At 40.4% G+C, this 25,074-nt stretch overlaps 2 protein-coding genes across 2 annotated transcripts; both read left to right on the forward strand.

The window, feature by feature from the left end:
- The first annotated feature begins 2,055 nt into the window (after positions 1-2,055).
- Positions 2,056-2,767, forward strand: LOC145439789 (uncharacterized). The gene is made up of 2 exons (XM_080317422.1): positions 2,056-2,559; positions 2,631-2,767. Exons 1-2 carry the CDS (start codon positions 2,307-2,309, stop codon positions 2,747-2,749), a joined length of 372 nt encoding a protein of 123 aa, XP_080173548.1. The 5' UTR covers positions 2,056-2,306; the 3' UTR covers positions 2,750-2,767.
- LOC145438303 (uncharacterized) lies at positions 2,354-6,390 on the forward strand. Its single transcript, XM_080315699.1, has 7 exons — positions 2,354-2,914; positions 2,976-3,564; positions 3,627-3,739; positions 3,805-3,897; positions 3,954-4,249; positions 4,310-4,492; positions 6,319-6,390. Exons 2-7 carry the CDS (start codon positions 3,389-3,391, stop codon positions 6,388-6,390), a joined length of 933 nt encoding a protein of 310 aa, XP_080171825.1. The 5' UTR covers positions 2,354-2,914; positions 2,976-3,388.
- The last annotated feature ends 18,684 nt before the right edge of the window (positions 6,391-25,074 follow it).

Below are 25,074 nucleotides of genomic sequence, written 5' to 3' on the forward strand. Positions count from 1 at the left end.
AAGTAAACAGAAATGATAGGGAAAGTTATGAAATAATTTTACGCATGAGATATTTTCATTGGCTTTACCTTCAGCTACATACTTGGCAGGGCACAAAAGATAAATATCTTCTCACTGGCTTGCTGAATGTATCAATTTATACAATATGACAACATTCTCAGGTCTAAGTAGCTCATTTATACTGACGCAAGTTCAGATCTTCCTAAAAAAAAGCTTGTTTTCAACACGCAACAACTTGAAAACTTCATTCAAAATGGATACCGTTAGCTAAACTATAGCCTTTCACAAGCTGATGAGTCGAATTTCAGCAAAATCTGCAAGTTGATGGAGATCAAATCTCTCCTTGGTTCATTTGACATGAAATTACATATATACAGCAGTTACCTAATGTCACTAACAATCCAGTAAGCTGGCTTGATCATGGCTCAAGGTTGAACTTGATCAGAATCGCAGCATCATTTTATATTCAGTAATTGTATTCTCGAGCGAGGCAGGAACGAGCAATCGATACTCTATGGAAACTCGAAAATTATGTTTGATAGAAGCTGTAAGCCAATATGGAATAGGTGTCTCGTGGGGACTAAAGACTCTACTGAATACACACAGGTGTGAAGCAAGACGCTGAGAACCGTCTTGGCACACCATATCACACTAAATGTATTAGGATTCATTCCATTTTCGAACATATTGATTGAACACCTAAACACTTCTTTCTTGTCGAGGGCGATTTCCAGAGTACGGGGTTACCGGTATCGACTATCAAGACATGTTACCATTTCTAAAGATTTCACATCAGACAACACCTTTCGTAACACACTCATCCAGCAAGAGGCCATCACAATTTGGAGTTGGTAACCTCAATTCCTATCGATATACCAAGACTGTAATATTGTATGTGAGCACAGTAGAAGCGCGAAACAGTATACCAATGCAGCACTGGTCTACAATCAACATCAAGTAGCTATAGGTTAGGTTTGCGCATTCGCCCATTCGGCAACATGAAGAACCATCTATTCTTCCTAAATTCAGGTGTAAAATTTTACCCTGTCGTTATTTTTCACTTTATCCAGTAATATAAGTGAGTTAGCCTGTACTCTGAAACATATTAGCTATATCTTCAACGTCCGATCAAATTAAAACTGATATTAGAACACTCAATCAGCTGATTTCATTCCATGTTTTGACTCAGAGCCATTCACGCACGTGAGACATTAGCTCCACCACGCGGAATAACGTAAGGCGTCAAATTATAGATAACTAAGGTAAACCGTAGATGCGACACTAACGGGCGTCACGTGATTTCGCGCTCTGATGACTGTCTACGCAGTTCGAGTTGTTTTGCTGGGCGCTTATGGAAGGGGATGTTAATTTCTGCATTTAAATAGGAATATCTATCCATGAGGTTAGTTTAGCGAGTAGCTACTCCGTGTGGTTACTAACCAAGATTATTGGGTTGATGCTACGCAATCAAAGCTAGCAAAACGAGGAAATGAATGTCGTAATCATTGAATGAATGTGGCTGTTTTAAGTGGTCAGTGGTCTGTGGTCTTCATTAAGCAATAGATCATCCAAGATGACATGACATGAGATGGCATACAAATGCCTGCATTTGATTTACATGATGTTTATGTTTTCATTGGATTTCATATAGCATTTATATGTTTGCATATGTTTTTTACAACAAATTTAATTACTGCGCTGTCAACTATCAATAATATTATGCCAACGCACTGCGCTCTGCCTGGCTGTAACTGGTCTCGTTCCAGAAAAGAAAAGCGTAGTTTGTTTACTATTCATCGACCTGATTTGGCAAGAACTCCCGGCGAAAGAGCTCACCGGGAACAATTGACAAATTATATTTTATCTTTAAGAGATTACACCCGAGGAGATATTATTAAAGACATGTTGCACAAAGAAACGTAAGTAGTTCGTCTAGTTTACAAAAGTATGAGTGTCCGGTAACGTAAATGGGTAGCCAAGCCATTTATGGTTAATCATGATCTCGTCGGCACATTTATATAATATGTGAAATTGCAGGGCTGCCATTTGCGACCATCAGAGAGAGAGAGAGTCTTTATTTTCATCGAACCAAAATACATAACAAACGGCAGTGATGGTGGTACAGAAAATATGCGTGCACAGTATTCGGTATTAGATAGGAATGATCGATAAGACCATGAAGGTCATCTAGTCTGATCACACCAGCATCAAACAGGTACACTTGACTCAGAACAGTCTGGCTGTAAGAAATGTTTAGTTAGGAAAGGAAAATAGAAAAAAAATTAAACAATGGTAGCAAATGATCAATGAAGCAATGTCTGGGCGAGGTAGGGCAACAGTGCCATCACTTTGCTCAAGATGATATCATCTGGACTGGTAAAAGATCGAAGCTTCGTCTTGGTGCTCTGCCGACTAAAAACATCTATAAGGGATCAAACTCCAGCTGCCTTCCCCAGAGAAAAACACCGGAAGTTAGAAAAGCTCTTCCTCCGGCGAAGGTTTACGCCTCTTTGTCAAGTGTAAAAACCGCTGCTAAACATTTGACCGATAATTACAAAGGTAAAATTTATAGTTGTTCAGCTGTAGTTACTAAGCTCTGATAACTAATATAAGCTTATATGCATTCTTAGAGTGCTGGCTCATAACGGAGGAGGATGAAAATTTGATAATACAGAAAAGAAATGGAGTGTTTGATGATAGCATAGTACCCGAATTCAGGTTTGAATTACTATTAGGCTACATAGCCTAGTCTGAGATATTAGTGACATTACGAGTTGACATGAATTTTTATCTTGAAGAATTGTGATAGGCAGCGATGTCACAATACAGTCTATTGCATGCTATGGCTGGCAAGTGCAACCAGAAAATGTACAGCTTCCTCAAATATCATTTTGCTCTCTGACATCATTTTTAGGTAAGTAGACAGGGCGAGGGTTTATTATAGTGATTGGTACAACTGCGAAGTTTTCATTCAGGTGAACTGAACAGGATTGCTGTATGCAAGGGCCTTGCAGGTAATATGTCGGGCTGCGAGAAGCATGCAATTTTAAGTTGGGATGGGAGGAGATTAGTTGCCACGGATGTATTTAGATCACCAGGATGTCATATAATAGGCAAGTAGCACAATTACTTTCAGATGATTTTTTTTATATATGTAGGCCCTCCCTAGCGTAATTTCAGTACATACACTTGCAGGAAAAAGTTTTGAGGCAGATGGCATTTGCATGGCTTGCAGCAATTTTATGCCAATTGACACATTCCACAATGAAGAATTAGAAATTGAGGAGATAGAATGTGACGAGGAGGTGGTATTGCTGCATCCAGATCAGCTTTATTTATAAATAATGAAAAATTTCAGGAGTCAGTCAGTCAAGACAAATGGCAGAAAATGTTTTCTTCTACTCAGTCGAGCAACAGATCAGCCCATAAAAATGCTCGTCGATACCCCACTAATGTAATTCAGTGGGCCGTGGAGCTTTTTTCCAGATCACCCGCGGCATACAAGTTCGTTCAGGAAAGTGGTCTCTTGACATTGCCAACAGCAAGGACGATTCAACGTTTTCGGTAACCTTTATTCATTCCGCTAAGTGCAAAATTTTTTACCTGATTATAATTGATTATGATAGGAATAAGATCAAGCCTACTCCTGGTCTCAATATGATTGCAGTCAAGGAAATTGAGACCGTGATTGAAAACCATAAGGCTCTTCCGGCATATATTACTCTCGATGAAATGAAAAGTTAGCATCAAGTTTTGTATGAAGATATTATGCATAACAAATAATCCTTCCTTGTTCGTTGACAGTACGTGAAAATATAGTTGTGAAAGATGGCACGCTGATTGGCTTTGTTAACTCTCCCTTCAATAATAAAGCTGAAATTGCAACACACATTTTAGGTGAGAAGTGACTATTCCAAGCAGTTTCAAATTGTATTCATGGTTTCTTTTTCCAGTTTTCTATGTCCGCTCCATTCGGAAAGAAATTTCGCTACCATTGGCATGGTATCCGACCCGGTCTCTTCCTCCTGGTGACCTTGCGGTATATTTCTGGGAGCTGCTATATGCATGCGAAACCAGGGGGTTGAATATCAATGCTGTGGTAGCAGATGGATTATCCATTAATCGAAGCTTTTTCAAACTGATTTCGGGAGAAAAGAAGATTCCACTGGATAAACCGTTCACAGCACCAAACATTTATGCCCCGGACAGGCTCATATACCTGTGCTCTGATCCCCCGCATCTTCTCAAGGTGAGCATATTTTTTATGGGATAGTCTGAAACGTAAAATTTGTGACACTCTTATTTGCAGACTGCCAGGAATTCTTTGCTCTCGTCGAGGAGTGGGGGATCAAGATACATGAATATTGATGGCAAGGGCAACGATATATTATGGAGTCATGTTTTAGACCTTTACAAAACTGAGTCTACCAGCCTTGTCCTGTACCAATCTGGACTAACTAGGGCACATGTAAAGTTGAATCCACGGTCAAAAGTATGTGACAACTCAGTGTTGCGGATGAATTTCGTTTCGAGTGACCCATGTGGGCAATTCCCTGCACAGACAACCGATGTTCCCACCACTACCTCTCCAAATCTCCTGAAATTTGGTACACGCACAGATGAGCTAATTCCAAACAGGATGAACTTTATTTTATGAAAATTGGACATGGGGGTCAAAAGTTACGTCACTTTGAAAATTGACAATTTTCTGCTCATTTCGGGTCTGCACTTTCAGGTTTTATCAATGCAATATTCAAGAAGGTGTAGCTAGATGTTAGATGACAGTTGAGATACGGCACTTGGATTTATCTGAAGCTTGTCTGATCGTCTATATTTCCAAGTAAAATTTAATGCCCTGTAGGTTAGGGTCAAAGGTTAAATTGAGGGGGAATTTGGTCAATGGTCCAAAATCAGTCAGGCGTTACACGATTTAGACTGCGGATTGCTCAAAAACATATTATAATATTTTGGAAAATAGGATCTTAAATGAAAGTTTGCTTCAAGGAGACTTTGTTCATAGCTGTTTGATTTTGGCTATTAGACTGTAAAGTGATGAAATTGCAGTATCAAGAGCACACTTCATTTGCACATGGAAATGCAGAAGTAGTAGGGTGCGTTCGGACATCGAGTCTTGGGTGTGTGTGGACATCATGTCTGGGATGTGTTCCGACATCATGTCTTGGGTGTGTTCGGACTGTGTTGCCATTGAAACGTAGTGTCTGGGGTGAGTTCGGACTGTTTTGCCCCTCGGACATCGTGTCTGGGGTGGGTTCGGACAGTTTTGCTACTCGGACATCGTGTCTAGGGCGTGTTCGGACATCATGTCAGGGGTGTGTTAGGACTGTGTTGCCACTCGGGCATCGTGTCTGGGCGGGGGGGTTCGGATATCATGCCTGGAGTGTGTTAGGATTGTGTTGTCAATCGGACATGGTGTCTGGGATATGTTTGTGCTGCGCCAGACATGCCTCAGACCTGATATCTGCGCACTATTTTTATCCAGACGTGCTCCGGAGCTGATGCCTGCGCACTAAATACCTTCAGGCATTGTCCGAAACGGATATCTGGACACATACATGCGTCAGACGTGATGCCCGCGTCCTAAACGACGCGTTTTTGCTGATATCTGCGATAGCTAGGTATATCCACAGTGGTGGTAGCTGAGTATATCCAAATTTACTGTAGTGATAGCTGAGTACATCCACAGCTATCACTACTGTGGATATAATCAGCTATCACTGATATCACTACTGTGGATGTGGATATACTCAGCTATCACTGCTGTAGATATACCCAGCAATCGCAGATATCAGCAAAAACCGCAAATATAGAGGTCATATATTGGTCAAATGTCGTTTAGGACGCCGGTATCACGTCTGACGCATGTATGTGTCCCTTAAGCCCGCAGATATCAGATTCGGAATATGCCTGGGGGTATTTGATGCGCAGGTAAGAGCTACGACGCATGTCCACTGTCCAGATTAAAATAGTGGCAGATATCAGGTCTGAGGCATGTTTGGCGCATCACAAACATATCCCAGACACGATGTCTGAGCAACAACACAGTCCGGACACACCACAGGCATGATGTCCGAACACCTTCCAGACACGATGTCCGAGTGACAGCACAATCCGAATTCCCCCCAGATACGATGTCCACGTTGCGAAACAGTCCGAACACACCCAAGACATAATATCTGAACACCCCAAGACACGATGTCCGAGTTGCAAAACAATCCGAACACCTCAGACCTGATATCTGCGCACTATTTTTATCCGGACATGCTCCGGAGCTGATACCTGTGTGCTAAATACCCACAGGCATCGTTCGAACCGGATATGTGCGCACTTGATAGCCATAGACATGCGTCGGACGTGATGCCCGCGTCCTAAACGACGTTTGACCTATGACCTCTATATTTGCGGTTTTTGTTGATATCTGCGATAGCTGAGTATATCCACTGTAGCGATAGCTGAGTATTTCCACATCCGCAGTAGTGATTGTGATATATGTGATAGTTGAGGTGAGTATAACCAGAGTAGTGATAGCTGTGGATATACTCAGCTATCACTACTGTGGATGTGGATATACTCAGCTATCATTACTGTGAATATACCCAGCTCTCGCAGATATAAGCAAAAACCGCAAATAAAGAGGTCATATATAGGTCACGAGTCGTTTAGTACGCGGGAATCACGTCTGACGTATGTCTGTGTCCACTAAGTGAGCAGATATCTGTTTCGGACAATGCCTGAAGGTATTTAGTACGCAGGCATCAGCTCCGGAGCATGTCTGGATAAGAATTGTGCGCAGATATCAGGTCTGAGGCATATCTGGCGCAGCACAAAAATATCCAGACACGATGTCCAATTGACAACACAATCCTAACACACTCCAGGCATGATGTCCGAGCCCCCCAGACACGATGCCCGAGTAGCAACACACACCTGACATGATGTCCGAACACGCCCTAGACACGATGTCCGAATGGCAACAAATTCCGAACAAACCCTCGGCCCGATGTCCGAGTTGCAAAACTGTCTGAACCCACCCCAGATACGATGTCCGAGGGGCAAAACAGTCCGAACTCACCCCAGACACTACGTTTCAATGGCAACACAGTCCGAACACACCCAAGACATGATGTCGGAACATATCATAGACATGATGTCCACACACACACCCCAGACTCGATGTCCGAACGCACCCTATACTACTACCGCATTTCCATGTGCAAATGAAGTGTGCTCTTGAAACTGCAATTTCATCACTTTACAGTCTAATAGCCAAAATCAAACAGCTATGAACAAAGTCTCCTTGAAGCAAACTTTCATTTAAGATCCTATTTTCCAAAATATTATAATATGTTTTTGAGCAATCCGCAGTCTAAATCGTGTAACGCCTGACTGATTTTAGACCATTGACTAAATTCCCCCTCAATTTAACCTTTGACCCTAACCTACAGGGCATTAAATTTTACTTGGAAATATAGACGATCAGACAAGCTTCAGATAAATCCAAGTGCCGTATCTCAACTGTCGTCTAACATCTAGCTACACCTTCTTGAATATTGCATTGATAAAACCTGAAAGTGCAGACCCGAAATGAGCAGAAAATTGTCAATTTTCAAAGTGACGTAACTTTTGACCCCCATGTCCAATTTTCATAAAATAAAGTTCATCCTGTTTGGAATTAGCTCATCTGTGCGTGTACCAAATTTCAGGAGATTTGGAGAGGTAGTGGTGGGAACATCGGTTGTCTGTGCAGGGAATTGCCCATGTACCATATTTCGTTTGTAGATGAACGTGGCGCTGGCAATGGGTGTCCTATCTGAAAGAGTAGCTCATGGTCTGAGGCAAATGGAGCATAATGGAACAGCTGATTTCATTTTGATGATGTACCAGTATGATGAGTACACAAATTTATTGTGTTTTGTACTGTCAAAAGTAACTTGGATTTTTGACAGGTGGTTCCACATAGTAACGTGCAGGGTCAACTATCCTATTTACAATATGGGGGATAGTAGGATAAGTGCCCTTCGTGAGTTTGCGGACAAACTCGAAAATTGGAAAGTAAACTAAATACACTATACCTGTTTATTGCGATTCCAACGTTAAGGTTTTTGTTACAGAATGACTCTGAAGCTCGTAAAGAGCCCAAGAGGATGATGGCCCTGCCAACAATGGAGGGTCTTATTTTCACCTCGCGTAGTTTGATAGGGCTGTGCGAGCAGTTGTTGCGGCAGATGCCTCGTGTGGCTCTTGGCACATTCACCCAAGATGTTTTGGAAGCATTCTTCGGGAATTTGGTTTGGTTGGTAGCCAACTATGCAATAATATGTTAACAAAATCCTAATTTCTCAGAGGCAACGTGGCAGACGCTGTCAAAATCCCGATATTGGCCAGGCTGCCTATGGCATTAATCACCTTTCACAAAGCAAGGTGATTAAACGATCGGCTATCTTCAACAACAACAAAAAAGCGAAGTTCTCGAAACGGTAGTTGTATCTTGTTTTTTTTTATTCGTACCTCATATGAACAATTGAGCAATACAATGCGATTTACAAATATATCTTTCTTGTAAAAGTTTGCGCTTGAGTGTTTAAGATAGGAAGGTGTCGTCATAATGTAGCGTACCGCTCCATGATTAACCCATAATTACCCTCGCTAATGACTGATTACGTTACTGCTACGTCTTGTTGTGTTGTACTCTTTTATGCAGTCGCTTTTAGTCACCGTCCGAGCAGTCGATCTTTAGTTACCGTCGGACGAACATCGTCATGTTTTAGTTGTTTTATTAAAAGAGCAATGCTGACTTGTCTACTTTGATTTATCGAGCCGCGGACCAAGAAGAACGCGCGCCCACGACAGAGCACGCTATATTTTGGTGACCCCGACGTGATTCGCCAGCCGACTCAACCCCAACGTGCACTAGCCGACTCGCATCCCTTGCTCCGCTGTATTTGAAATGTCTTCTCGACGACGACGACGACAACAATCGATGGAAGATATTGCCAGCTCGGACAATTTCAATGGTACCCCGAGGATGCCGCCACCGGTGGTCAATTTCTGGTCCCATTCGCCAGAGTCGTGGTTTGTTTCGGTGGAAGCCGGATTTGTCAGTTATGGGGTTACGGACTCCGCGTCGAAGTATTTCCATGTCCTGAGATGTTTAGACGGCAACCAGCTCGAATCGATTCGATTGAAGTTACCTGGCCCAGAAGACGACGACTGCTACGAAGTATTGCGTGATCTTCTGATGCGTGAGTACGCTATTCCCTTGCGAGACCGTGTTAAGGAGCTTTATAGCGATCGCTGTAGAGATTTAAAACCCTCTGAACTTCTGAAAAAATTGCGGAATGCAATGGGGGCTCTATCAAACACACCAGGTTCTGACTGTTATTTGAAAGAAACGTTCCTTCATCATTTGCCAGATCATATTGCTGGGATATTGTCGTCACATGTAGACGATACCGTGGAACAGCTTGCCCTGCGAGCTGATAGTATATACACTCGTGCGTCTCCACCTGTGATGTCCAATCATTACAGTTATCCTCGGACTAATCAATTAGATGAATTACAACGAACTGTTCAATCGATAGCTCGTGAGGTCAGAGAATTGAAAGCGATACCTCCGGCACGACAACTAACTGTATCTGACGGACAACGATCACGTGATTTCAATCGTAGTTCCGTTCCTCCCCATGAACCCTTTAGAGACGATCGACCAGCTTTTCGAACTCTGTCAAACCGTTCAGAGACACGTGGTGAGGTAACTCGATTTGCTCATCTGCGTGGTACGAATCAGTTGTGCTTTTATCATGATAAATTCGGTGATCGAGCTCGAAATTGCCGTCCACCCTGTTCCTACTCCTCAAATCGCCCTTTTTTAGACGGAGGCCTCGTGAGGGATCGCAACAATTTTCAACAGTAAATGCCAACTCTGAATGTCAAAACCCTTTATTGCATGTACGAGATTCGATTTCAGGGCAGATTTTTCTCGTCGATACTGGAGCATCCGTTTCTGTTCTACCGACTTCAAGTAACGTTTTCAAGAATAAACCAGGACCAAATCTGTACGCTACAAATGGATCGAAAATTGCGACGTTTGGAACGAGATATTTACGGATCGAGTTCTCCGATAGACCCAAGTATGGATTTCGATTCTACATTGCCGATACACACATTGCCATATTGGGGGCTGATTTTATTAAGCGATTTTCTCTCGTCGTTGATTTGAGGAGCAATTGTCTGATTGATACTGTTTCAGGAGGTTTCATTCCTGGCTGGAAGTGTAAACCAGTAGTTCGCGGTTTGAACTTTATAGCGCCTGATCACAATACGCCATATGCAGACCTTTTGTCGAGCTTCAACGACATTACCATTCCACGGAATGCAGCAGTACGAGCTAATCACGGTACTGTTCATCGTATTATTACTAACGGATGTCCCATTCGTTCTCGCTGTCGCCCATTGCCGCCACATTTGAAACAGAAGGTGAAGAATCGATTGCAAGAGATGTTGAAGTCCGGTGTAATCATTCGCTCAAAATCGCCTTTCGCCTCTCCCATCACTGTCGTACCAAAGGGGTTAGATGATATTAGAATCTGTGTCGACTATAGGAAATTGAACAATCAAACGGTCAAGGATCGATGGCCTGTCCCATTTCTACGTGATTTTACCAATGAACTGTCGAACTGTAATGTTTTTAGCAAAGTTGACTTAGCGAAGGCGTACCATCAAATTCCTCTTCATACGGACGATCAAGAGAAGGCTGCTTTTATTTGTCCCGAAGGACTTTTCCAACCAACGACGATGATGTTCGGCTTGACCAACGCTTGTAGTACTTTTAGCCGTTTTATATCCGAAGTAACCGAAGGACTGGAGAATATTTTCGTGTTTTTAGACGACATTTTAATTACGACTCGGACTGAAGAAGAGCACATGGCAACATTGTCGAAATTGTTTTCAAGGTTTCGTAAGTTCGGACTGGTCATAAATGTTGATAAGTGCAGTTTCGGTAAGGAAGAAATCGAATTTTTAGGTCACCTTGTTAATGCAAGGGGAATTAGTCCCTTGCCGTCTAAGGTTGAAGTAATCTCTAACTATCCTCGTCCCGAAAATGTAAAACAACTACGTTCATTCCTTGGACTAGTCTGCTATTACCACCGTTTTGTCAAAAAGTGTGCCGAGATTTTGAAGCCACTGTATGACGTGGCCAATGCAGCATCGAATAAGCGTGATCTTGTAAAATGGACAGATAGTGCTAACACAGCTTTCGAACGCATCAAGACCGAACTGTCCGATAATGTCATATTGTTCCACCCGATTCATGATGCCGAACTGTCACTCGTGGTAGACGCTAGTCAAATCGGAATTGGAGCTGTTTTGCAACAGAAACGTGATGATTCGTGGTTACCCTTAGCATTCTTCTCGAAAACCTTGAACCCGACACAGCGCAAGTACTCCGCATTTGATCGCGAGCTTTTAGCGGCTTATTCAGCAATAAAGCATTTTCATGTCCAGCTAAAGGGTAGGAAATTTCAACTGATTACCGATAATGACGGGCTTGTAAAATCGTTAAGGAATCCAACTGACAGACTTCTGGATCGTCAAGCAAGGCAATTGGAATTCATCACGGAATATACCGACGACGTCAGACACATCAAAGGGAATGTGAACACAGCTGCGGATACTCTCTCCAGACTCGAGGTGAACGCGATTTTTCCGAACACTGTTCCCATCACAGCGGAAGCATTACTAGAAGCCCAGAAAGACGATGATGAGCTCAAAGAACTCCTCGCTAACGCCGATGACCACTCCTTGCATCTCGCGGAAGTACATTTCGAAGAGTTGAACGATCCTATCATCTTCGACAAATCGTTACCTGGTAGAGAACGTCCCTACGTTCCTGCAGCGCTTCGAGATACTGTAATGCACAGTGTGCATGATATTTCGCACCCCGGCATACGCGCGACCACTAAATTGATAGCTGAACGCTATGTGTGGCCTGGTATGAAACGTCATGTGAACGATTTCGTCCGTCATTGTCAGCAGTGTCAACGATCGAAGATTCATAGGCATACTCGAACTGCAATCAACAATCTTCCCGTCCCTTCCGAACGCTTTCACACGGTTAACGTGGACATATTGTCACTCCCGAATAGTTGTGGTTACTCGTATATTCTGATGTGTGTTGATCGCTATACTCGCTGGCCCGTATGTGTTCCCATGATGGACATTCGCGCTCAAACTGTTATTGATGCGTTTAGTTTTGGCTGGGTGTCAAATTTCGGCTCACCCCGTAAAGTAATAACCGATCGAGGAAGTCAGTTTACCTCACTTGAATGGACTCAGTATATGCAATTCTTGGGTATTTTCCATATCACAACCTTGGCGTATAAGCCGGAACAAAATTCTCTTGTCGAACGCTATAACAGAACTTTGAAAGCCTCCCTCCGCGCATTAGAAAGTCCTCATAATTGGTATCATCATTTAGGCCTAATTGTTTTAGGGCTGCGATGTTCTGTCAAGGAAGATCTCGGTTATTCACCAGCAGAGCTTGTGTATGGCACTTCCCTTCGATTACCCGGTCAATTAGTCAATCCCTCTTCCAGTGGTAATAACGCTAATGATTTCAACTACGTTGGTGAATTGAAACGCTTTTTCTCAGCCGTGGGTGAGATGCCGACTAGGTTTCATTCGAATCAAAAATCTTATGTCCCAAACGATTTGAATAATTGCACGCACGTTTTCTTGCGGATAGATGGTCATCGTAGATCACTTGATCCGGTTTATTCTGGACCACATCAAGTTTTAAAACGCACTCATAAATGTTTCACAATTCAAACGAATAAGGGTCCGTATGACGCCTCAACCGACAGGCTTATACCTGGCAGACTTCCCATCGAGCGTCTCGACGAATTGACGCCACTGCAAGTTGATATTTCGCGAACAAATACTGTGTCGGCCAGCGGCCGTAATATTCGTACTCCACATCACTTGAATGACTTTGTGTTGTCACCAGTATTTAAAATGGATATTTAGTGTGTTACTCATTCACTTTTCCGCCATCACTTGTATTATTTCGCTGCAGGTTTTTTTCTTCATCTCCTGTATGTTCTATAAATCGTGTCTTATTTAGCCTGTCTCATTGTAAAGTGCATCATTATCGCTAAACGAAAAATCGTGTCGTTAATAGCTTCGCCATTACGCCCATCTCACTTTCATTAACGTTGGAGCATTTAGAATTGAACTCGTATTCGAATCGCAATCTGTAATCATTGCCGTGTCATGCTGGTAGGGTCCTTCATTCGTATTTATAGCGTTGACTGATGTAGTTTCCATATTATATTCTAAAGCTTTTACCAACCAGGGGGGCCCTTGTAGCGTACCGCTCCATGATTAACCCATAATTACCCTCGCTAATGACTGATTACGTTACTGCTACGTCTTGTTGTGTTGTACTCTTTTATGCAGTCGCTTTTAGTCACCGTCCGAGCAGTCGATCTTTAGTTACCGTCGGACGAACATCGTCATGTTTTAGTTGTTTTATTAAAAGAGCAATGCTGACTTGTCTACTTTGATTTATCGAGCCGCGGACCAAGAAGAACGCGCGCCCACGACAGAGCACGCTATAATAACTTGTAGCAGTCTTTTCATCAGCAACCCACTTCGTCTAGCAGTCTTTTCATCAGCAACCCACTTCGTCTAAAGCAGTGGTTCCCAAAGCGGGCGATATCGCCACCCAGGAGGCGATTGCCAGGGTTGTAACCAAGCCAATTTCACTAACAGTTTTGCATCAAGTCGAAAAATTTCAAGTGACTGTTCTGTTCAGTGTTCACTTTTTATAACTGTTTGGTGACATCGAATGATTCGCATTGATTTTCATCACTTTCAGCAGCTTCTGGTAGCAAGTACCAATTACCCAAAAGCGTGATTTGATTACTTAAATTACAATGTAATGTTGGTCTTGGCCGTCTCCGTCTGAGTCATATGACAAGGTTCAGTCAACTCGAGTCATTACAACCCCGGCGATGGCGCGTTAAAACGGCTATATTGGAGTCAAGTCGGAGAAATGACCTGACCTGAGTCTGAGAAATGACGAAAAAGGTTGGGAACCACTGGTCTAGAGCATGTAGCCTGTATAAGAGGCATGAACAGAACACCGAAAGAATAGTAAGCAGACAAATTGAAACTGACAAATCATTGAAGTGGCATGCGTCAGTAGGCCCGAGAATCTATAGTGCTAGCTACTATTTCTTAATTGGAACTAATTGCATGTCGACTTGGAATGTTGGGACTCATTGAAAGAAGTAGTACAATAGGCACAGTCTTATATTGCAAGGAAGTGCTACAACGTAAAACAAAATCTAGTCGGCATCTTTTGAAAGGAACAGTAGGCACAGTATCATGTTGCAAGGAAAGTGATACAAAGTCAATAAAATCATCTTGTCGTCAACTCAAAATGTAGAGATTGACCAAGTGTTGAACTTTGTAATGGAAATTTGTGAGATGCTACCTTCTCATCACCTATTGCGATAGCTGACTGCGGAGTGAAACTGCTCCGGTAGTCACTTTATCGTGCAGACGTTCAAACAGTCTCTTTGCGAAGCTGTGTGAAAAAACTCGGATCATCAATGACGTTACGTAAGTGACGAGCTGTCTTATATCCAACTCAGATGCATCCTCAACACACAGGTCGTAAACCCTATGAATAAAAGATTCATAGTACTGACCACTGAAAATGGCGATTTTGGCATTTTCGAAATTGATGAAAGATGGGTGACGGTTGCTGGCTTCTTTACAGAATGTCAGATAAACATGTTCCACATAAAACATATACTCTTCTGTAGGATACATTAAACACCCAGCCTTCCTCTCCATAAATGAAATAAAGGAGCCACGCGGTTGGTCGTTGCACAGCAGCTTCACAATGTCGAAACGAAAGCGCTCACGTCCAGGAGGTCCTCGTGCCTTGTTCAAAGTGTACCCAGCAATGTACTCAAGAGTTTCACTCTCAAATTGCTGAATTGAACCACCTTTAGTTTCATCTTCTTTGACCGAACCCTTCATTATCATTAATTTCATTGCGTCTAGAAGAAACTTTGACGCCTCAATCCTAGATGTATTTTCATTGAAGTAGTCCTGTGCGTGAACTGCTTCAGTTGGATAATGCCGTATCACAGTTGCTGATTCTGGTTTCGATACAAATTCGCGCCAAAATCCATCAATCTTCTGCTTTCCAAATTCAGAAAGTGTCAGTGCACTACTGACTTGCTGAATGAAGTCAGCAGGCAGACTAGAATCGGAAAGGATGGCTCTCGTGCGTTTCCCAATTTTGCTAGCTGGTGCTTCATTTCCTTCACCGTCCTCCATGTCATTGTACAACAGATCTTGGATCACATCGTCAGTCAGAAGTGATTCCCAATCAAATTCGCCTACATCAGCCATGTCCAAAAATTTACAACGATACCCACAATTATTCGAATCCCTGTAGAGAGTATATTGTATAACAACAATTCTCATGTAGTCATGTACCGTATAGCCATATTTAATGCTTTAAAATTGTATTCACTTGCCCATCTCTCTAGCACTGATTATGTAGCATCAACCGAATAACCTTGGTTAGTAACCACACGGAGTAGCTACTCTCTTAACTAACCTCACGGATAGATATTCCTATTCAAATGCAGAAATTAACATCCTCTTCCACAAGCTCCCAGCAAAACAAATCGAGCAGCGTAGACAGTCACCAGAGCGTGACGCCCGGCAGTGTCGCATCCACGGTTTACCTTAGTTATCTATAGTCAAATAGGTAACATCATGCCGTTCGATATTACATTTCCTTCATAATCTATTTGGTTTTGTCATCTCTCTGAATTTTTTTCATCCTGTACGTATCGATATTATCGAATCAGTCGATAAAGTCATATTCAAATAGGGTACGTATTATAAACATTTAAAAGAACCATACTGCCAGAAAGGTTGGGAACCGAGGAGACCGCTTGCCTAGTAACCGCTGTATATATCGTTTTGCACTTGCCCTATGTCAGGGCCGGGCAACTTCTACGATCGGTGAGCCGGATATGGGAAAATTAAGGACTTTGCGGCCAGATTACAAAATACATATTTTTCCTTAATCGCGATTTTATCTACCTCTGTAAGAAATCAATTGTATTTAATGCAAACTTCAAGTTTAAAGCATACCGGTAGATATCAAAAACAGAATTTAATGAATTTATATACAACAGCTGTTAAAGTCAATCAGACATCTATGGTCGCTCAATACTGTCAACTAGTTTTTTGAGCGCTGATTGCATGTCATATGCAAAAACCCTTAGTGATGACTGCACGCGAACATCAGTTATATTGCAACGCAGCCCTCCTCGTTAATGTTCGTGGCAGTGTTGGGATTAAGTCACTGCTTTCAAATCACAAGTCATCTCGAATCAATGCACATTTTGACTCGAGTCAAGTCAATTCACTTGATTTTCATAGGTGACAAGGGTCAAGTCAATTCACTCGATTTTTGAAGGTGACCTGAGTCACGTCGAGTCAAGTCAAGTCACAAGTGAAGTAACTAGTCAAGTCAAGTTGAAATTTCAAAGTACTAGACATGATTCAAAGTCATTACTAAGGCGATTTTTTTTGACAAGTCAAAAAAGTCCATTTTTTTACATGAATAGATTGTTTTATTTAGCTGATTGTTTTATTTACACTATATCATGAAACTTAGTTACTCCCGCCATTCCCCGGCTTCAAAAATCTAGTGTTTTTCGGCTGTAACTCGTTTTGTGTTCACAATAGAAAAAACTTTCTTCTTGAGACTGACAGAAACATGATGTTTTGGCAGCATTCATGACCCTACGACCAGTGGTTGTCGAGATGGGCAATTTCACCCCCTCTCGCGCATAAATTGGGGGGATGCCGGCTGGAAAATGGAGGCAATTCCCTAAAACAAATATTTATTGAAGTTTCTAGTCATTTTTCGGACTTAAGAACCCCCTTTTTTCGATTTAAACAAAAAGTCATTTTCACTCCACCCTACCACGCATGCCTATTGACATTCCAACATTTAACGACAAAAATGAAGATACATATCCTCACATCTTCATCAAGTCTACCTACCTGTCATTCGAATAAAGTTCTGACACATGAAACGATTGTCTGGCATTTATCCTGATTGCTACGCAACCTTTTGTCACACTGTACGCATTCGCGTAAAATACATTGTCTCTCCATATCCTGATAACCCCCAAAAATGCAAGGCTCAAATAGCTGATTAATATTTATTTCAAATCAATTCTATGCATTTCATAACATGAAAACGTAGCCCAATACAACATAAAATCACGGAAATTCCAGCCACTACTCTCTAAGTCCAAGATGAAGATACTCATTAGGAGTCATTAACAATACTTTAATTGAAAATTAGTCACAATGGACAGTAAGAGTAATTTATGGAATGTCAAGCAGCAAATCATAATATCTCAGTAAAAAGAGAATATTGAATCACATTCATACGATTATCTGAAATTTCGATTGTTATGGGTTGACAATTCGCCTCTTTTTCAGTTAACTATGGTGTATTAAGTCATTTAGAATCAATTAATAACATACGAATATTTAACGAGCTCATCAAGAGGGATGAGCGAATTATATTATGCTCGAAGTATCCAGAAACACCATGGTAGCAGAAAAGTACTGCGACCGTCATTCTACAGAATAATATCAAGGTCATGAAATATCTTCGTAATGGAAGTTTTCAACTCGATAAGTTTACCTTTCAACACTCTCCTGAAGTCAACTGTACTAAAGATATAGAGAAAGGTCACAAGATCATGATAGAACATGGATAATCCTACAGAATTGACATTGCAATTGATTTCATACACTACACTACATTTATTTTCAACAAAATTTTATATTTTATATTTTTTGGGGTTTTCTGAAGTATCTAATTTCTATCATAATACATCACACAAAACATAACAACACTACACACTGCACATCTAAGATTATACCAATTTTTTCTTATCATTTTTCTATATTTATGTATTTTTTGTAACTTCTGTTATAATCAATTATTTTAAGGTGTAACACGATGAAATACATTTCTCTATTTTATCCCGCTATTCGATTCTACCTTGCGAATCAATCCTTATAATTGCAGAAAATCAACAGGATGACGGCTTGAACTCTACTGTAGTAAAACCATCTGCACATTGAAATGAACTTAAACCTTCATTTTCGGAAATATTTAGGATCGACGTGACGCTTACGGTATTACCATTATATTCGTCGAGTTGTGAAATTTTTTTGCAACTGTTTGGGTTACCTAATTGTGAAATGCAATATGCACAATATAAATACCATCGTGAAATTTCATCAATTAAACATGAAATAGCCAGTTTAAATTCTTAAATGAAATGCGATAATTCTACTCCCCATATTTTAATTTTGTTGATGGGAATCGTTGGCTCTTGTAAATGATCAACGATGTTGCTTCTGTTACTCTCCGTACAGCTGACTGGAAAACAAGTACCTCTGAATAAATCAATATCCTAGTAAATCAATCATGTTTCTCAACTATTCGGACTATGAGCCGGAGATGGACTGTTCACGTGGGTACGTCATAACACTGCACAAAATAGAATTCGACTTTTTGTAGACTACCTGGGCTTATAGTTGGATAGATTCAAGGGATTTAATCTACAGGTGGATTGTGTATTTATATTTTCGCAATACGATTCTCAGATATCTTGGGCACACAATTCAATATATAGCAACATATTTATTCAGTACTCCCATTTCATGCAGGCAGCACATCGTATATCCAAGGGAGCAGTATTGGCTGGGTCAGTGTACTTGCTAGAGTACATTTTTGACAGTTTACATTTCAATTAGGGAAATTGCGGTGCAGTTAACAATGTCAAGTATCAATGACACTTAAAAAGTATTTCTACAGCTTGTTTGATAGAAATTATATTTTTAACGCCACTAGGATCATCTCTATGAGTGGAAAATTCATCAAAGCTAGGGACTTACGTTTCTTCTTCAAGGTAGCCTAAAATAGGTGACGATAAGTGCACTACTACTATACTCAGATAGTCAGACAATTCTAGTTGTCTAATTAGACTAGTTTGAGTGAAATGCCGGTAATATTATTTGAATCTATTTTGTGAAATGATTCTCTCCTATAATTCTAATCAAATTTGTCAAATTTTTACATGTTCTCATTTTAGTTCAAACCCTATCTCTCGTGTTCGTGTGAATGCTACTGAGAGAACTGTATAGTGCGAAACGAGCCAAACTTGTTTCACAGACATTTTCTATTATCATGCTCATAAGAATAAACCATGATTTGATAGTAATGGAACTGGATTCAATGACATAGTTTTTGCGGATTCAGTAATATTAATTCCAATCTAATTTGGAAAAATGTATCATTATACCTGCAGTTTTAAAGTATTTTAACAGCTTGTTTCACGAAAAGTATATTTTTAATGCCACTAGGATCATCTGTATGAGTGGAAAATTCATCAAAAATAGGTATGTGCGTTTTATCTTAAAGGTTGCCTAAAATAGGTGACGATAAGCGTACTCCTATCAAACTTGAATAATTAAATAATTCTAGTTGTCTAATTAGACTAAATAAAGCTAAATGCCTGTAATCTAATTCGAATATCATTTGTGAAATGATTCTTTGCCATGATTTTGTGAAATTTTTAGATATTCTCATTTCAAGGCAAAGCCTATCTCTGGTTTTCCTGTAAATGCTACTTAGAGAATTGTATAGTGCCAAACAGGCCAAGCTTGCTATTATCATGCTCGTGAGATTGAACCATGATTTGATAGTAACGAAACTGGATTCAATGACCTGATTTTTCCGGATTCAATTCCAATTACAGTCTAATTCGGAAAATGGATAGCTCTAACTATAGTTTTAATGTATTTTCAGAAAATTAATGCGATAATTATATTTCTACTATAATTTGGAAATAACTGTGTAGCGGCAATTTTTATCAATGTAACTTTCTTCAAATTGGAGTTGTTGATGAGAGACGAAATGTCATCCAGTGAAACACGATACCGTAATATGTATCGGATATATTCGATCTGCAGTGAGAAATTATGACTATTAATATTGTGTATTACAATGATGCTTACCACTATTGTTGACCATTTCACCAGGGGCCATCATGTATTACAATATACTTTGGATCACCAGTTTGGACGGTTTAGTCTGGCCCGCTAGGCGATTCTGAAAAAATGGCCGTATTATCTGGCACATGTCTAATACATGTTGAAATTTCTAGTAGGAAACATTTCCATTCTCTCAAGACAGAAAATGTCGAGCATTTTCGGTTCATGTCAAATTATAACCATCCGACCGTGCTGTTGAGGTTACACTGTAGTCACCGTCAGCAACAAGTCACTTCCATTGACACTAGTGTTACCATAAGTTCTATTTTCTGACTTTTTTGAAAGTGTTCTAGAAAAAATTCACTAGCTTACCGATAGTTGTCAAATCATCAGGTTACCTAAAAAAAAACGTTGCACGCCACATTTGACTCAATTCCAACCAGTAGAAGCCATAGGTACCTCAAATTGAAATTTCGGTTATTTTTGAAATCATAGTATTCACGGTGACCAATTGACTAAAAATCCTGTTCCAGGCGGGGATGTCTTTTTCACTTGTTTTGATCTTGATGCGGACCTACGGTGGGGTTTGGATGAAGACATCGCCAGTAAACGAAAAAAATATTTGACACGGACGACCTGGAAATTGGTTCACTTCATTGAAATAGACATGTCAAAACGATGGTGGGATAATTTTCAAATTGAGTAAGGCCTACTTTACACACTGAAATGAACGACCACGAAAAGAAAATGAACTGACAAGCAGGTAAAACCCAAGTAAATATACTTCTCAAGTGATCTATATTCTTGGTCGGTCCAATGTAAATTTCTTCACGATACAATTTCATATTATATGATATTTTATTATTTGCCCAGCACCACCCCTACAGTACTATCACAGGTAAAGTATAAGACTTATGGGCATCGTGACAGATCTTCTTCCTATCAAAAGTTATCGTCCTATATTCATGTCATCCTCCTCCTCCATATTCGGTTACTATAATCTAATTCAGTGCTTTTCGACCTTTTTGCGCTCCGTTCGCACTTTTTCTGTAAAATAAATTTCATTCGCGCAAACTAATCGAAAATTGTTATACAAAAAGTAGATGAAGATAGGCCTACTTAACAACATTTTGTTCAGATGTGCAACAAATTTGTACTATGTAGCTTGAAGGGGCACTGCGATCTAAAAATGATGTGGTCTCAAATTGAAGGTAAAAACAAACAAAAATTTTTGGCCGCAGCCACTTCCTTCTTATTGAAATTTGTACAAGACCAGCTGCCGCGGCTGCTTAACCCGTTACATGGCACGAAGTCTTCATCGTCTCACTTGCTCGACGTGATAAGGCAGTCACGCAGAGAACGAAACTTGGTTGAAGGGGTTGGTCTCGAAATGAATGCGTCTCATAGGCTTGAGCTCGCACGTTGCACAGCCCTACACTAGTTCATCCCAACGGCCTTCGACCATGTTTTCCAGAAAAAAACAGTCGGACAAATCTTATCATGAATTCTCGTGATGAAGCCATATTTAATGCGTGTCTCGCTTATTGGCCACAGTACTCAACACAGTGATCTTGGATATGTAAAAACGATTACAGGATATTTTGCAAGAAATTCAATAAATATTACATAACAGATAGCTCTGGCACCGTGTCGACCCAAAATAATACTCTTTGCGGTCCATACTTCAATAACCCTTGAAGGGGTAACAATTTGCGTTACAGTAACTTGCAAATGTGAGTCTGTAATGATGGTATTTACTACTATCCTCGCGCAAATCGAACAGTTATTACGAAAATATGATGATTGTTTAGCGAAAGAAACCAGAATTTGACGTCTTTTTCCAGCCTGTCGCAGGCTCCGACGGGCTGATATACTGTATGCCACTATAGAGATTGTAGAGATCTCTATACCGCCACTACACCAGCTTCCAGCCGTGTTTTTGGTTACGTAATAATTAGACTGCGGTAATATTAATTCACTACGGCTTGTGAGAGCTACGATTAGTGGCGCGTCCTATCAAGTTTTGACAATTGCGTCGTAACTTTAAAAGTTACACTGATCTTAAACTTCCTATTAGGTTTACTTGAATTCTTCCACGTCAGAAAAGTTAACAATTAATCACGATTTTCATTCGCACTTTATCCGGAATTTCATTCACACCACCTTCGTCATTCGCATTTGATCCGGATTTTCATTCGCACTTTATCCGGAATTTCATTCGCACCATTCGCACTACCCTCGTCATTCGCACTTGATCCGGATTTTCATTCGCACTATTCGCACCACCTTCGTCATTCGCAGTGCAAATTTTCTCATTCGCACAAGTGCGAACCGTCACACAGGTTGAAAAGCGCTGATCTAATTGTATCCATATATCGTGATAAAACACCAATGCCTTTTGTAACTCCATGACAAAGGGGTCCTGATAATATTGAAAGACCAGAAAATGACTAATGTGCTTTGCAAGCTCACTTGGTTACCATTTGGTTTCCCGAATCTCGCATATGTGAAATATCAGAAATGTTTTTCAAATCATAAATACTATTCAGTGGCATAGCCCATTCTGATTTGCAAGCAGCACCATTTTCAACGCCCTGGATGAGTCAATGTCAAACAGCAGAGAAATATTCGAACACTGAGCTGCTGAGGAATGCAACTGATGTCTCTGGGGATGAGGTTTGGGTAATGGCGACTTTGCAATCGGTAAAAACTTTGAATCAAGGCAGAGAGTATGCCCTGCATAACTGGGATAGATTTCATCAAATTTAAATTTGCCTGACAAAAAATACTTCTAGATAGGATTATCACTTGAGAAATACATTTACCTGTATTTTACCTTCTTGTCAGTTCATTTTCTTTTCGTGGTCGTTAATTTAAGTGTGTTAAGTACTATATTTGAAAATTATCGCACCATCGTTTTAACTTGTCTATTTCAATGAAGTGGACCAATTTTCAGGTAATCCGATGTCGTCATTCAAACCCCACCCTGGACCCTGTCAAGATCAAAACTAGTGGGAAAGACATTCCTGCCACTTCAGGCGTAACTGAAAAACGATTTTTGGTCATGTCGGTATGACGAAATCGGTCACCGCAAATACTATTACTTCAAAAATGACCGAGATTTAAATTTGAGTGACCTCGGCTTCTACTGGTTGGAATTGAGTCAAATTTGGCGTGCAACATTTTTTTAGATAACCTGACAATTTGACTACCGAGCCGATAAAATTTGAAAAAAAAAAGTTTTTTTCAACACCCCTAAGGAGCACGCTCAAATGACCTCTTTTTGAGAATTTGTCCTCTTTTTTGAAAATTATGGTAAAATGTATGTGAAAATTCAACTGGAAATAAGTACTGAAGTAACGTTCCGCAGGTCTTTCGAGAGTTGAGCTAGAAAGGTGACCTTTTTTATTTAACGAACTACAAACATGGATTAAATTAACCATTTTTTCCGGATTTTACTCCGGTATTGTAAGTATGAATTTTTTTAAAGGTGTCCTTTTCAGATTCCCAAAATGTGGTAACCCTAATTGACACTAAATTCCGAGATTACCATTTAAAAAAAAGCAATCATTGCAATATGCCAATGTATATCGTCGATAAAGCCTCTGTTTAGCAATTTATTTTTTGTGTAAAACGAGGGCATTGATTTTGAAGCAATCTTTGGAATCATTTTACTGGTCCAGCCCGCGAGTGCTCTGAAGGTTATAATTTGAACCGCAACACCAGTTGAATTTGACACCCCTGCTTTAGATGAGCAAATTACCAGGAATCACGAACTCCGCAACTGCGGTGGATATCTCGGCCATGGAATATAAGTTTATTCATGTGGAGGGGACTCGTACTGTGCGGCAGAATTCTATGATAAACGTGCGATGGTGGGAGAAGAACGTTCAATATATCCAATGAAACTAATACTGGATGATAAGTACTACCTTCTTTTGCTGACAAGCTTCTAACATCTTCCAGAATTCATCTGCTTCTCCAACGTAAAACATGGCATGGATATTGACAAAAACGGAAATTGCTGTCCTGCACTCCAAAATTCGGCTGTAATCCTGGTCAGGTATCAGGCCATTCACGGCAATATCCAGGAGATCCAACTAAAATGTGAAAACAGTTATTCCCAGACTTTAATATAGCCGCCGAAGAGATGATTGCGTTCGAAGTCATATAAAATGATAGGTGAATATAAACGCATTGAAAAATACTCTGGGAATAGAATCAGGATCGTACTTGATACTTTTTCCCGCAAGTCTCAATCAACGACCAATCGATGTTTTCTTCTTTTTCTGTACAATCGAGCAGGATCTTGCTGATCTGAACACAATATTGATTTCATTAGGTAATATGACGAAATTGTCTTGATGTTTTCTCATTTGAATAATTATTCATATTGGTAAAGTTCAATACTGATTCGTTAGAATTCTTCGGTTTTCCATAATGCATTTGCTACATCGGTTTCAGCCTCATTCCAGAGTTTGATATCTTTTCAAAAATATACTTCTATCCATTGTACAAACGTATCATATAGAAGGTGGTGGTCAAACCAGTCACCGTCGTTACTCAAGTAGAAGTGAAAGTAGCGATATAGAATTAAGTAAAATATAATTATTGTAGGCCTAGTTTCGAGTAAAAATGATAACTGCCTAATAGAAGTAGTCTGAAATATTAGCTACTTGAGTATGTAGGAGAAGTAGATAAATCTACCTGAAGTACTACGACAAGTAGAAGTACTTCGTTATTGATCACCTCTAGATAAATGCTGTAAGGAACGCTGGATAGCGTATGTAGCGATGTCGCTTATGTTTACGCAAAGGTTGAATTTTACTCGAGCAGTAAAACATATACAGCATACCCTATTTTTAATATTATCTACCTGCTTTCGAAACCTAGATTTTGAGCAGGCATTGTTGCTTTTCACCTCAAACT

The sequence above is a fragment of the Botryllus schlosseri genome, chromosome 1 (genome assembly GCF_051294905.1).
Source record: "Botryllus schlosseri isolate E-star chromosome 1, Bs_hap1, whole genome shotgun sequence".
In the NCBI taxonomy this organism is placed as follows: domain Eukaryota; kingdom Metazoa; phylum Chordata; class Ascidiacea; order Stolidobranchia; family Styelidae; genus Botryllus; species Botryllus schlosseri.

Excerpts from the sequence above, each read along its gene's own strand:
- LOC145439789 (XM_080317422.1), top strand. The coding sequence starts at position 2,307 with ATGAAGCAATGTCTGGGCGAGGTAGGGCAACAGTGCCATCACTTTGCT. Across the intron at positions 2,560-2,630 it reads TTTGACCGATAATTACAAAG|AGTGCTGGCTCATAACGGAG; the intron begins GTAAAATTTATA and ends ATGCATTCTTAG.
- LOC145438303 (XM_080315699.1), top strand. The coding sequence starts at position 3,389 with ATGTTTTCTTCTACTCAGTCGAGCAACAGATCAGCCCATAAAAATGCT. Across the intron at positions 3,898-3,953 it reads AATTGCAACACACATTTTAG|TTTTCTATGTCCGCTCCATT; the intron begins GTGAGAAGTGAC and ends TTCTTTTTCCAG. Across the intron at positions 4,493-6,318 it reads AGTTGAATCCACGGTCAAAA|GCATCGTTCGAACCGGATAT; the intron begins GTATGTGACAAC and ends AAATACCCACAG.